We start from the raw sequence: 14202 nt of genomic DNA, 5'->3' as shown, positions 1-14202 counted from the left end.
ATCGAAAGAAAAAATCGGTGCCCACGGAGTCCGTCCCTTGTCCGGAACGCTTAATGCAAACGGACGCTAGCTAAGCCGCAAGATCGTCTGCAACGGCGCGAAGCTTCTTGATGGCAAGCACGTTTCTAGACTCAGCATCCAGGTCCTCGGTAATCGAAAGGCCCCTGCGATGCAACGATAGGTGCAAATCGCAAACTCATCGAGTCACCGGCGGAGGGATGGAATGGGTGTTTGGAAGCGTGGTGGTGGGGTTCAGGCAGCCAGTAAGAGGCAGATGACGGTGAGAAGGTACTCTACACGGACGAAATCTGGTGGTGTGGTATGCTGCGATGAAAGCAAACAATGGAAGGTTCTGGGTTAGTCAGATGTTAGGTACGATACGATGTATGCGAGGAATGGACCCCCGAGACCCCGGTACTCAGCTTTGTTGTGCACATGGGTGAGCGAGCATGAAACCCGGCAGCTAATTCTAGCGCCCACGCCGCAGACGGGGACGAAAGATTGTCATGTCTCCGTCAGGCAAGGGAAATATCGGTTGCACTCGATTCGCTTCAGCCCTGACTCCGGTCTCGTACCTACCTCCTTTTTGGCCCACCAGAATACCGGGGTAGTATATAGAGGCTACACTTTCCGCTCCTGCGAAGTATTTGCCTAGTTACTTATCCAAGGGTTCATCCGCTTCTCGCTCTTTCTTCGCAATCATCCGGTTGTTTGTTCTCTTGGCGCTTTGACGACTTATCTCACGAACTACCCTACATCATCGCGTATACATCAGAAGGTCTTTCTTCGCTTTCCCCATGAGCGACACAAATAACGAGCTCCGCCCCTCCAGCATGGCGGACTCGGAGAAAACCGCTGCGCCTAGCGTCCAGCCCACTATTATCGACGAGAAGAAGGGCGCTGTTGAAACCGTTGCCCCTGCTGCTGGCGTTGCAGTAGATGCTGCTCGGCCCGTCACTGGCGAAAAGTCGTCGCGACCCAACTCAACAGCCGAGCCAACGTTGGAAGATGACGACAATTTTGAATACCCGACGAAATGGAAGCTCACTGCCATCACTCTGGCGCTTTGTCTGAGTGTGTTTTGCATGGCACTGGTAAGCTGCATCTTTCAGTAATCCCCGGTTCCACTGCCTTGGTAAGCCGTTGATCGACAGCGGCTACACCTGTCAAACCTAATTATAATCAATACTGACAGCCATACCTTTGTAGGATAACACAATTATCGCAACAGCTATTCCTCGTATCACAGATCAGTTCAAGGCGCTCAACGACGTGGGATGGTATGGGTCGTCATACCTCCTGACAACTTGCGCGACGCAACTGATCTACGGAAAGTTCTATACATACTACTCTATCAAATGGGTGTATCTCATCGCCCTCTTCATCTTCGAACTCGGCTCGCTTATCTGCGGTGTTGCGCCAAACTCAACAGCTCTTATTATCGGTCGCGCAGTCGCTGGTGTAGGAGCAGCTGGTATCTTTTCTGGAGCCATTCTGATCATCTCTGTTACCGTGCCGCTGCGCAGTCGTCCTACTTACATGGGACTCATTGGAGGCATGTATGGTATTGCGTCTGTCGCTGGTCCACTGTAAGTTGTGGAGAAGGATTCGGGATCTAGGATCGACGTGGACTAATAATTGCTTAGTATGGGCGGAGCCTTCACAGACCATTTGACTTGGCGCTGGTGTTGTAAGTGATTACTCATATATGAGGTACGATCAAGCTTTGTGGATCCATCCGCTGACTTCCGGTGTGCAGTCTACATCAACCTTCCCTTCGGTGCCGCTACCGCTGCCTTCATCATCCCCTTTCTCAATGTCAAGCGTCGTGGCAAGAAGGTTGAGGCTACCTGGAAGCAGCAGCTTCAGAAGTTTGATCTTCCCGGTACTGCGTGTTTCTTACCAGCTATCATCTGTTTGTTGCTTGCCCTCCAGTGGGGTGGTAGCAAGTATGCATGGAACAGTGGACGTATCATCGCGCTCCTAGTCCTCTTCGTTCTGCTCATTGCCGGTTTCATCACCATCCAGTGGTGGAAGCAGGAGGATGCTACCGTCCCCCCTCGCGTGTTCCTCAACCGCAACGTCTGGGGTAGTGCATGGTTTGGTGCCATGTTGGGTGCAGCATTCTTCCTCATCGTCTACTATCTTCCAATCTGGTTCCAGGCGATCAAGGGCGCATCGGCTACCAAGTCCGGTATCATGAACTTGCCTGCCATCCTAGGACTCGTCATCATCTCCATGCTTGCTGGTGGGCTCGTTACAGCTCTGGGCTACTACACCCCATTCATGCTTGTCTCGTCCATCTTGATGGCAATCGGTGCTGGTCTCTTGTCCACGCTGGAAGTCGACAGTGGCTCCTCCAAGTGGATTGGATACCAGTTCATCTTCGGTGCTGGAGTCGGTTTCGGTATGCAGCAGACTCTTGTCGCTGTTCAGACAGTGTTGCCGGCCGACGACATCGCTATCGGCACTGCGATTATGATGTTCACGCAAACCCTCGGTGGCGCTCTGTTCATCTCAGTTGGCCAGAACGTCTTCACCAACCAGCTCATCAAGAACCTCGCCAGCATCGTGCCTGATCTTGACGCAAGCATCGTTCTCAGAACCGGTGCGACTGAGCTCAAGCATGCTATCGATCCCGAATATCTGTCTGGTGTGCTTACGGCCTACAACCTGACTCTGACCCAAACGTTCTATGTCTCGGTTGCTTGCGGCACCGTGTCAATTGTCGGCGCGGCGTTCGTGCAGTGGAAGTCGATGAAGGGCAAGCAGATCACCATGGCTGCTGCGTAGCGCGGTCTGGCCTTTGATAGAAACTTTACTTGGACATGACGATTTCTTGGACATGTTGGTCCATGGACTGTATGATACCCTTTTCGGCGGCAAGGTAGCACTAGCATCTGGAAGCGAGCGCGGCGTTCTTGTGTTTTGCATGGCAGTACCGTTGTACTGCCACATATACATTGTAATAGACGGACGATGAAGTGATAGACATGGCAGCTTGCTTTTTGAATGAGCTGGCAGATGTGCTGGCAGAGACATGACGGCTCTTCTCTCATGGAAAATGTAGATCTAATGGTAAACATACGACATGGAAATCACATGATGCACGTGTTGGCTGCCGCTGCATGTCGAGCCGGTGCCACCCGCCGTGACGTCAGGCGGTTCGCTGCGGTATGGCCAGGTTTGGATGTCACATGCAAGTCCCTAGCCCAGTCAAGACGGGTGGGAAGAGGAGACGAGTGGAGACGGCAGCTGACACGGGCTGTTAGATTGGATAGGTTGGATGTGGCTGGGTAAAGTGGTCAGCGTCTGGGCTGATGCTTAGCAAAGCTTGTTTTGGCAGGGTCAAGGCCGTCAAGCCTCTCCCACTGCCGATCAACATCCATCCTGCACTGCGCCCGCCTGCGATTGCGCGTTCGGCGCTTCTTTTTCCAGCCTTGCATATTCTGCTTACACCCTGCCACGCCATGCGCCAGCTGACCTTTGTGTTTTTGCGACACTTGACTTTTGACATCTACAACTGCTGCTAGCTCCCTTGCGCCGAGACGCCATAATACTCCGCACAGCCAGCACGCCGCACAGTTCCCACACCGAGTCACCATCGCGCATTGCGCATCGCAGCCATGGCACAGGTCAAGGACGCGAAGCCTGAAGACGCGCTGAACGGACATGCGCCCGACGTGCCGGAGAAGGCGGGCGCTTTGGACGGCGCGGACAACGAGCCCCCAAAGCCGCAGAAGACGGATACGTTCGGCAGCAAGAAGAAGGGCCCGGAAGGTGGCTTCGACGACACACCCATACCGCGCGCACCTCCCGGCTATACCGTCAAGTTCACGCTACACCGCGCCAACAACCTGCCGCTCGCCGACATCAATACCCTGAGCGCCGATCCCTTCATTGTCGCCCAGCTCTTCACCGGCCTGCCCACACGACACAAAGAAGACCCGCCGTTGACGTTGCGAACACCGACAGTGCGACAGAGCACCGATCCTGTATGGGACTGCGAGTGGGTAGTCGCCAACGTGCCCGCTTCAGGCTTCAACCTCAAATGCCGCATATACGACGAAGACCCTGCAGACCATGACGACCGCCTCGGCAACGTCCACGTTACCGTCCCTGCCGTAAACGAGAACTGGGGAGGCATACAAGACCAGACGTATCCCATCAAGAAGCGCATGGTGAGCAAGCGGGCCTATGCGCTGCGGGCAATGGCTGTTTGCTTCGGCAAGGCCCAACACATGAATGGCACGCTCAACGTCAGTGTACAAGTGCTGGGCAGGACCCAAGACGACAACGGCGGGCGTGCCTATACAATTGGTCCACAGTTCTGGATACGGCACTATTCTCCGCTTCTAGGACGCCTCTTGGGCCAGAAAGAGCCCAATAACGATGGCCAAGTGTCGCGCAGGAGCGGCAAGCAGAAGCCTGAGAAGTACAACTTCCAGTCAAACCAAATGCAAATGCGCGGCCCAGTCCCCGAAGCCATGTACCACCGCTACGTCGAGTTCAAGCCTTTTGTCAAGAGCATGTTCACCGCCAAGGGCGTGCGAGGATTCATCCTCTCAAAAGCACTACATCACCAGCACGCACGCGTGTACAACTTCGATCATGCCACCGAATTCAAAACCTTGCCCGCACCTTGCCAGGAATTCACGCAAAAGTTCCTCGAACTAGTCCACTACGATCAAGGTGGGAGGATCTTCACCTACGTCTTGACCCTCGATGCCCTCTTCAGATTCACAGAAACTGGCAAGGAATTCGGCATCGACATGTTAAGCAAACACACTATGCACAGCGATGTCGCGGCATACGTCGCCTTCTCCGGCGAGTTTTTCATCAGAAGATTAAAGCACAAGGACCGCAAGCCGCCGGATCAAGGGGGGAACAATACATCCCACCCCCCAGGCGACGTCGACGGCGGGCCTCCCAAAGAAGGTCCTCCGAAAGACCCAGCCTACTACGAACTCGTCATCGACAACGACTCAGGCACCTACCGCCCTAACGCCAAACTTCTTCCACAGCTCAAAGAATTCATGTCTCAAAATCTTCCCGGTCTACACATACGTACACTCGACTGCCAAGGCGACGCCGAGAAGATGGAACACATGAAGAACGAACAGCGCGAGCGCAAGAAGAAGGAGGGCGACGCCGTGGTCTACACTCAGATCAGCAGAAGCAGCAGTATGAGTAGTAGTGACGTGGAGGAACTGGACCGTCTTGAGGAACAGGGTGAAATGTCGCCCAGGCATCTAAGACACCAGGTCCAGAGAGAGGCTGAGGCCAGGGTCGATGCATTGAAGTTCCATGCCAAGGAGTATCGCCCAAGCAATAACCATGAGGGTTGGAGGGGTGATGGTCATCCGGCCAAGGCAGATGATGAGGAAGTAAACAGATTGAGACAGGAGCATGGGGATAGACCTGTGGGATCATCGCAGGAGGGCACAGAGTCTGGTGCCAAGAGCTAACCGGCTGCTTAATTACTTGACTGACGTCTTTTTCCTTTCATGCTTCTGTCATCGTCACGCCTTGTACATGGCTCTCCTTCTTATCCTTCTTTCCCAACATTCTACTTTTGGCTTTCGAGCTCTTTAAGTCGGTGGATTGACTGTATGTTTCGTTCGAGTAATCTACTTGCATCTAAGAGAGAAAGAGAGAGAGAGGGAGGAAACACTACATACACGGACACTCTCTCTACCCCGAGATACCCGCCATCCTATTTCTGTTAACTAGAAGAAACTTAATCTCCTCATCATTAACGCATTATGTTTTCATTTGCGTCGATGCTGTTCCTCCAAATTATCAATATGCGCTATGGCGAGAAATTTCCCCTTACATCATCCTCCCGGTACATCACTACTGCTTACTCCAATTCGTAAGTCCAATCAACCAGCCTGCTGCTCGTGTACCTCTCAAACCCACTCCGGCGCTTCAAGCTCTGGCTTACTGACCCCAAACCTAACCGCCTTGGCATAATACTCCAACAGCGCCTCCCCGTCTTGCCTCCCCTTTTCAAACTCTTTCCTCAGCCCCTCCCTTCCCCATCCAGATAACCAGACTTCCTCCCCTCCAACGCCCATTCGTTTTCGCATTCCGCGGCTGTAGTCGAGCGCGTGGCGTACTTCACGGCGATCTGTAGTTTTGGCTTTCAGCGCGATGTAGGCGGTAAGGTTGAGGAGCACGGCTAGGTCGAGGGGGGTTGTAAGCGTTGTTGGGGTTGTGGATGCAGAAGGTGTTGTTGACGTGGATGCAGCATGTGACGATGAGGCGTATTGAGGAAGGTCGTGGCCGGTTTCACTTCGTAGTGCAAGGAAGACGGCGGTTGTCAGGGCGGCGTCGATGTAGGTTAGTGGGAATTTGTTTGTGGCTAGGTGTAACTCGAGGCTACTTTCTAATGCACTAGAAAGTGGGGTCCATACGCGGAGTGTTGATGCTCTCGAGTTGTCATTGCCATTGCTAGAGCGTTTGGTGGTAGGTGGAGAGAGGGTTTTAAGTAACCAAAGATGAGCATTCGCCCATTGTTGCGCTGAATTCCAGTTGTTTTCTTCCGATACATTGCTCAGGCTCGTTTGCAGTAGACCGGGGTACGCGAGGAAGTAATCGCGTATCGCACGATGGGCGTAACTTATTCTGAGGCTCTCAAAACTAGCATGTTGGTCGGATGGCGTGGTGTCAAAGATAGACAGTAGCCCATTGCAGCGCTGTTGAGTCAAGATTCGCATGTCTTCTACTCTCTTACTTATTTCGACCGCTGTCAAAGGCCGTACATCAGCGGCTAATGTGGCTGGTGTTTCGGCTGTATAGGCAAATGAGAATGGAAGGATAGCAGGACATGTGTTTTGGTGCGAGAGAAGGTTGTGCAGTTTGTTGATTACCTCAATGTCTTCTGGGGCGAGTTTGCTGAGTATGTGGGCCAGCAGGTCGTCGAGAATGTACGGAAGGGCGTCCGCGCGGTCTTTCAAGATGAGAAAATCCGAGTCGGGTTCTAGGTTCTCAAGGAGAAACTTGGTTGCGAGTTGTGCCCACAAAAACACCCCTGAACTCTTTTCCGCAAGTATCCTGACAATAGTGCTTTCTTCTTCTCCGTCCATCTTTCCCCTCAATGCCTGCAGCTTGGTTTCCATGTTGAACGTCGTGGCCAGGTAGCTATGTATATCATCTTTGGTATATTCTTCCAGCATCATTCTAGGCTTGTTCTCAAAAGCTGACTGGAAAGCTGGTGAGCTTCGAGCCGAGAGCAAGAATTTGACGTTGTCTCTTCGCGCAGTGCTGAACACAAGGTCCATCAACTCCTTCGGATAATCCTCCGTCTCATCCAGCCCGTCAATCATGAAGAAGAACTTCTTTTTCGCGTCACTGACCAAGCCCTCGAATGCCGCCTTTAGTTCTGGGAAATTAAATTCGTGCAGACCGCCAGCGTAGGATAGGAAAGCATTCCAGCGATCCGAGAATAGGTTTTGCACAATGATCCCATCTTCTTCCAATGGCCCAAAGATCAAGTCTTGTAAGGTTTCGTATATAATGGCTCGCAGTAGACCGACAGAACTCTTCTGTGGTTCTGTTCCAGAGTTCCAGAGAAAGAATCCAGACGTGATGCCTGGTAGTTGTCCTGACCAGGCCTCAAGGTGTGGGAACAGGCGTGGATTACGGAATAAATGCTTCATGAGAGTCGTCTTCCCGGAGCCCGGCTTTCCTAAGGTCAGTGTGAGATGGAGATTAGGGATCAAACGACGGGATCGCAAGAGGTAGAGACGCACCAGTGAGCCAATATATTTCTTCGCCCCTTGTATTGGTAAACCACTCCAGCAATCCGCCAACTTGTCTCGAGGCGTCTCCGAATACCCACTCAAAGCCTCCATCGACTGGTGCAGGGATACTATTCATTCTCTCGTCCATCTCCTCGAACCACAGCCTATCGAAGATTGTCGCGCGGAAGTATGCTTCGTTTTCCGCCTGAATCAATGCATCGACTTGCTTGGAAAATTCTTCGACATCCTTCTTCTTGTTGCTCTTCCAATCGTTGCTGTGGATCATGTCAAGCGTTTGATTCTGCCATTTTTCCCAGTGCTTCGTGTGCACACATTCCTCACCACTAAACAAAGCAAGACCAGTTTCAATTGACTGGTCAAGATACTGGCGCATAGCCAACAGCAGACTCGTTTCAATGTCGCGACGAAGAGCTCGATACCTCTTCTTCACACCTGTAAGGTGGGCCTTCTTCCACACCCCGTTCAACAGTGCTTCGCGAGCAGTAGGCCATCGCGGATCGCCAAACTTTCCTTTCTCTTGTGCAGCGATAACTGCGTCAATGAACGAAGCCGTCAGCTCTTTGACTAAATCGGCATGCTTCAGCAATTGCAATGCAGCCTCGCTAAGTTTCTTGGCTGCTTTTGCGCTTTTTGCAGATTTCTCGTCGTATAGCTCCTTGAGCTCAGAGTGGTCAATTAGGTCGGATAGGCGGTACAGATTGTGTATAATGTCCTGGAGGAAAGCTGCATTCTCCACGAACGGCGTTGTCGAAGGTGAGCTAGGCTGGAATATGGGGTGGTCCTTGCGAAGTGCGTTGATGCTGAAATCTATGGTCTGGATGAGTGCACTCGCAAGACCGACCGCTGGTATAGGACGCAACATTTCGTAAATTTGCTTTTGCGTGGAACATCAAAAGCGCGGTCGCGGTGTTTGAGCCTCGTGCGCCTGTTGATATGCGAAGCGCATGTTCGCTGCGCCCCCTAAGGCGGGATGTGCACAGACCATGTTCCCAGAGGCGTAATTCGGGGCGTGTTTCGAAACTCTAGCGCACGGGCGAGGACGATCTTTTCGATACTATGATCTTCCATCGCGGTCACCAACTTTTCCGCATAGAGGGCCTGAGTATGTCAGTATGTTTGGCTGTGTCATATTCACCGCAATAGTGCATTGCCTGGCACACTCCAATGGCTGCATGCTATGCCACGTTGCTCAAGGAGCGGCCTCAGCCTTGTGCGTGCTACTATTGGTATGTAGAGGTCCCACATTCATAGCCTCCGGGTAAGATAGGCTTGGACGATTGATTGGGATCGGGAAAGAGGCTTGATCGCTGAGCTGGGCGCTTACAGCCTGGTTGAGGTCGGCTGGCTCAGCGTGGATTGAGGTTTGCCTTGTACCTATTGTCCCGCACATTCATCGCCCTCTACAACCAACCACAATCTGCTACGGGAACTTTCTTGGCCTTCTTTTCCTCTCCATCCGCGAGTGAACGCGTCGATATGGTCACACGAATCGAAGTTACCACATTGATCACACAGACCCAAGTGTCTGCCACCGCAGCAAGCGTGCAGGCCCTGCTCTCCGTAGAGCAATCCAGGAAGGTTTTGGAGATGCTCAAGTGGCTGGAGGCACCAGATCCAACGACTAATCACACTCAAGCACGTGTGAAACACGAAACTGGAACCGGAGAATGGCTGCTCAATAGCCGGGGATATTAAGATTGGATTTCTGGCTCATCTCCCTTGCTTTGGCTGCACGGAAAAGCTGGATGTTGCAAAACGATACTTTGCTCCACGATTATCGAAGACATGTTCAGCCGAGTCTCTAGCCAAGATAATGTTGCTTTCGCCTACTTCTACCTCTCTTTCTCCGATGCACAGAAGCAGAATTACGCAGGCGTATTGCTTTCTATGGTCGCTCAATTGAGTCGGAAACGCAGCGTTCATCCACTTCTCAGCGCTGCTTACTCTCAGGCTCCGTCTTAAAAGCCTTCATCTGAAGTTCTTGAGCACATACTCCTAGCTTTGCTTGAAGAATCTAAGACATCCTATCTTGTGGTTGACGCCCTCGATGAATGCTCAGAAGAACAACGAGAGAAGACCCTAGAAGGATTTAGACGTATCACACAATTTTCCTCCCAAAATTAGATTTCTCATGACCAGCCGTAAGGAGGCGGATATTGAAGATCTCTTATTGTCTTGGCCTGTGACTCGGCTCGTGATCGACGAAGAGTGTGTCAACAAGGATATTGATCTCTATGTGAAGAACGCGTGGGCGCGGACAGAAAGCTGGTAAAGCTTCCAAGCGCAACAAAGAAGGAGATCGAAGATGAGTTCCGCAAGAAGTCGGACGGAATGTGGGTGTCCTGTCACAAGTTGATTATTTCAAGATATCCATATTTTGACCCTAACTACAGGTTTCGATGGGCTGCACTCCAACTCGACAACATCCGCAATCTGAAGATTTTGCGACCAAAATATATCTCGCGGGCATTATACGAGATGCCACGGACCTTGGATGAGACATATACACGTATGCTGTCCTTCATCGACAATCTCTACTTTAATGAAGCTCGGGCAGCTCTGGAATGGCTTGCGTTTGGTTTTAGTCCGCTTTCCGTTGCTCAGCTGGCAGACGCATGCAGTATTCAGATTGACAATTTCCAAGAGCCTGCCTTCGAGGCATGCGGATATGAAGCCCTGGTTGGGCTCTTTAGTGTCTTATCTTTGCTCATCATCGTTCAAGACGACCTGTCAGACCACGAGACAGACGACAAGACAGGTGACGTGGTAGATAATGACTACCCCGCCGATTCTACACAAAACCATCTACCAAACAAGTACGACAAGGCGCATTATAGTCAGACAGTTCGCCTTGCTCACTTCTCTGTCAAAGAGTACTTGGTCTCCAATCGCTTACGTCAATCTCGGTTTGAACTGTCAAGATATGCGCTCAGGGAAACAGAAGTGCAACTTTCCCTGGCTCAGAGAGGCTGCGCGTATCTCCTATATTTTACAGAGCAATGGAACGCGAAGATCTGGGTCGATGAAGCAAAGTCTCCACGCAAACCTACTTGGCGCCACGACAATAGTGAGATACGGGAATATAGGCCGAATTCCCTGGAAGATTTTGCACCCATCTATACGCTATTACCATACGTCTGCACACATTGGCCAGGACATCAGGCATTGGTAGAGTTGATTGAAGAACCACTCCCTGTAAGCATGCGTCTTCACCTCAGAATTCTTCAAAATGATCGAGCACGAACCTCGTGGATACGGCTTCATATCCACTACTCTCACTTTGGTGGATGGCAGAATTCAACTGCTTTGTATTGGGCGGCTTTCTTAGATCTACGTCAGTCTGTGTCTCTACTTTGCAACTCGAAGTCAAGTCAAGACATCAACAAAGCAGGCAGGCTTCATTGTACAGCCCTTCAAGCTGCAACGTCTCGTGGAAACGAAAAGGTTGTAGAAATTCTCATCGCGTCCGGTGCTGACGTAAACTGTAAAAGGGGATCTCACGGCACAGCTTTACAAGCTGCTGCGTTTTTAGGACACACAAAAATAGTGGATATGCTCATGGCCAATGGTGCTGATGTAAACTGCGACGCGGGAAGCTTCGGTACAGCTTTACAATCTGCTGCCTGGTGCGGACACGAAGTCGTAGTCGATATGCTCATCGCGAATGGTGCTGATATAAGATACCATGCGAATCGTATTGGCTCTACCGCGCTTACTGGGTCGGCGATGAATGGCCACGGCAATATCGTATCGAAGCTACTTAAGGTGGATGTGGATAACCGCACGCTTAATTTCAGGAGCGGACTTGGTACCGCTCTATACCAAGCCGCACGTAAGGGCCACGAGCAAATTGTGGAAGAACTTTTTCAAGTCGGCGCGGATCATGGAGATGCGATGGAAATAGCAACACAGGAAGGTCACGCGGGGGTTGTGAGAGTTCTCATCAAGTACGGAGCAGTTTACGAGCCAGTGGACGAAGTATGAGTCGTTTGCTGTGCACTTCAGGTATGGCATATACTCAAGTGTTTCTCTACTGTAACATTACTCCCTGCAATGCCTGTTCTATGTTTCTACGATAAGAAAGATCCACACTGAGCAAAATCACAACCCTAGAACTGCACCTGTAGCTTTGGGTTTGTCCGGATCCGCTCACCGTAATACCTGAACAGAATCGGCACCGGAATGAAAGCTACCGATATGAAACCAAGTAGGGAGTTACCCCAGCCCAAACCCAAAGCATCGTACATGTTCAATCCGGCAAGCGGTAAGAATGCACCGAAAATAGAGCGGAGAACAGTGTTTGCGGCGATGGCGGACGCAGCATGGATAGTAAACGCATCGACGAGATAAGTTTGAATAGTCATCATAGCCGTCAGGTTGCCCAGACCGATGAACGACGTGAAGATGATGGGAACAATCCAATGAACCTTGTAATAAGTCGTCCATCCGTACACGAAGACGCCGACAGGTAGTCCAATGGCGCCAGGCATAGTAAGGATGAGAGGGAGGCGATGTTCAGGTTTGACGTTGCCTTTGGCTTGTTGCTTGACGATGATTTTGTCAGAGACAATACCAAGGGCGATCATACCGATGAACATGCCCACGCCGACACCAATGTAAGATAATCCAACAGCGCCGGATGAGAAGCGGTATTGACCCTCGAAGACGAACGTCACGGTTGTGAAGAAGAGGTATAAGATACCGTAGTTCACGGCGACGTAGAGAGACATAAGACCAACGATGGGAGAGAGGAAGAGCATCTTCATCGGACGAACAATAGCACGAATGAAGATTTCTCTTGGCGGCAGATCCTGCGCGAGTTTCGAGCGGAGGTTCATGTTTCCGGTTTCCTTTTGGAGGGCCTTTGTTTTGCGAGCGAGAAGAGTAGGATGGAAGCTTTCGCGGCCAACGAAGAAGAGTAGGACGCCAAAGACTCCACCGAAGATGGCTAGGATCCAGAATACCCAGCGCCAGGATTGATGCTCGACAAGGAAACCTCCGCATACGGGACCAATCACGGGGCCGAGGAGTGGACCTATAGAGGTGGAGATGCGAAGTCAGTGTATGTCTCATGTGTATTTTTGTATGGTCACAACTTACCTACAGCCCAGATGGCCATTGCACCTGCTCTTTGTTGCGGGGGGAACATGTCTGCGATTGTGCCGCCACCGATGGTCAGGGGCGCAGCTCCAGCACAGCCAGCGAAGAAACGAAAGGCAACTAGCATGCCCATTGAATTCGATACTGCGCAGCAAATGTTGAAGACTACGAAGAGGACATTGCATATGTTGTACAAATGCATGCGTCCGTATAGTTCGGACATGGGCGCTATTATCAGAGGCCCAATGGCGAATCCCAAGATGTAAACGGAGACGACAAATGAGGCCATGATATTGGAGGTTTCGTTGAAAGCACGGAGTACTTGTGGTACGCCGGGTGCGAAGAAGGAGGACGCGAGTGGTGTAATGAGAGTGCATGCACCGAGAGCTGCGATGATACCCCATTTCTTTCCAGCCGGCCAATTCTGGGGGTTTGCGGGGTCATCTGGTCCATCCCAGTCGACTATGTTGGGGTCTCGTTCTTGTTCTGGTGGTACGTCGCCGGATAATGTTTGCTCGTCTGTGTGTGTTGAATGTGCGTGGCTATCGACGCCCTTCTCTGGGTCTTGTGAGAATGATTCCTCCGGAATCTTTCTATCTGCGTCATGGCCTTGTTCGTATGCTTCCTTGATAGATCCGTTTGGCAGATCTTGCGCATCCCGCGCCGGGTTTGATAGTGAGGCTGGCGTTGCCATTGTGATGGTTGAATGCGGACTGAGCTGGAAGAGCCATAATTAGTATATAGGTAGACAGTAAGAGCAGCTTCGCCACTGCCTTTTCGTTTACATGAGCGAAGCAAGCTCGTTGGCTGGTCGTCCTTGAAGTCCAGAAAGAGAAGCAAGTCTTACCGAGCGGACGGTATCGAAACTGAGACAGTTGCACGGAAACAACCGCAAGGCCGGAATACACTTCGAACGATGTGGAGATCGGCAGTTCGCACCAGGAGCACAGAGCGTGTTTTGGTAAACACGGAAAATAGCTTGAAAGGAGGGAAAGAAGTGGTGCCTGGTGTGAAGAGATCAACAACAAAGACAGGCGTACGTCGTCGCAATCACGGAGATCAAAACCTACGACCCTCCGCACACAAAAGGGCTACATGCCTAGACTTAGCAAACAAGGGCTCCGAAGCGGCATGACGGTGCTACCACCGTATGCAGCGTATTTACCCTATCTCCACACCTTACTAGGCGTTATGTCCGCCTGTAGGCTAAACTGTTCAGGGTCACGGGCAACGGATCTACGGCATTGTAGGATTCTGCACCAATGAGACGGCAGTCTTCGTGCAGCGTAGGGAGGCTTCGTGAAAGCTTGTTGGCTGACATGACAAGCTTGAC

The 14202-nt window shown here is 51.5% G+C and overlaps 5 protein-coding genes across 5 annotated transcripts; 3 read left to right on the top strand and 2 right to left on the bottom strand.

Moving 5' to 3' along the window:
* Window positions 1-797: 797 nt before the first annotated feature.
* Window positions 798-2793, top strand: GT037_008011 (mfs transporter; the record flags this gene model as incomplete). Its single annotated transcript, XM_038933058.1, has 4 exons — window positions 798-1094; window positions 1210-1589; window positions 1647-1690; window positions 1760-2793. The coding sequence occupies 4 exons, from the start codon at window positions 798-800 to the stop codon at window positions 2791-2793; spliced, it is 1755 nt and encodes a 584-aa protein (XP_038784559.1).
* Window positions 2794-3626: 833 nt separating this feature from the next.
* Window positions 3627-5468, top strand: GT037_008010 (uncharacterized protein; the record flags this gene model as incomplete). Its single annotated transcript, XM_038933057.1, has 1 exon — window positions 3627-5468. One exon carries the CDS (start codon window positions 3627-3629, stop codon window positions 5466-5468), a length of 1842 nt encoding a protein of 613 aa, XP_038784558.1.
* Window positions 5469-5912: 444 nt separating this feature from the next.
* Window positions 5913-8631, bottom strand: GT037_008009 (uncharacterized protein; the record flags this gene model as incomplete). The annotated part of the gene is made up of 2 exons (XM_038933056.1): window positions 5913-7693; window positions 7758-8631. The coding sequence occupies 2 exons, from the start codon at window positions 8629-8631 to the stop codon at window positions 5913-5915; spliced, it is 2655 nt and encodes an 884-aa protein (XP_038784557.1).
* A 1616-nt stretch (window positions 8632-10247) lies between these two features.
* GT037_008008 (uncharacterized protein) lies at window positions 10248-11753 on the top strand (the record flags this gene model as incomplete). The annotated part of the gene is made up of 1 exon (XM_038933055.1): window positions 10248-11753. The coding sequence occupies one exon, from the start codon at window positions 10248-10250 to the stop codon at window positions 11751-11753; it is 1506 nt and encodes a 501-aa protein (XP_038784556.1).
* A 125-nt stretch (window positions 11754-11878) lies between these two features.
* GT037_008007 (mfs general substrate transporter) lies at window positions 11879-13563 on the bottom strand (the record flags this gene model as incomplete). The annotated part of the gene is made up of 2 exons (XM_038933054.1): window positions 11879-12804; window positions 12870-13563. 2 exons carry the CDS (start codon window positions 13561-13563, stop codon window positions 11879-11881), a joined length of 1620 nt encoding a protein of 539 aa, XP_038784555.1.
* Window positions 13564-14202: the final 639 nt, after the last annotated feature.

The sequence above is a fragment of the Alternaria burnsii genome (assembly GCF_013036055.1).
Source record: "Alternaria burnsii strain CBS107.38 chromosome Unknown 693, whole genome shotgun sequence".
NCBI classification, from domain to species: Eukaryota; Fungi; Ascomycota; class Dothideomycetes; order Pleosporales; family Pleosporaceae; genus Alternaria; species Alternaria burnsii.
This window is presented reverse-complemented; position numbering and strand designations above follow the sequence as displayed.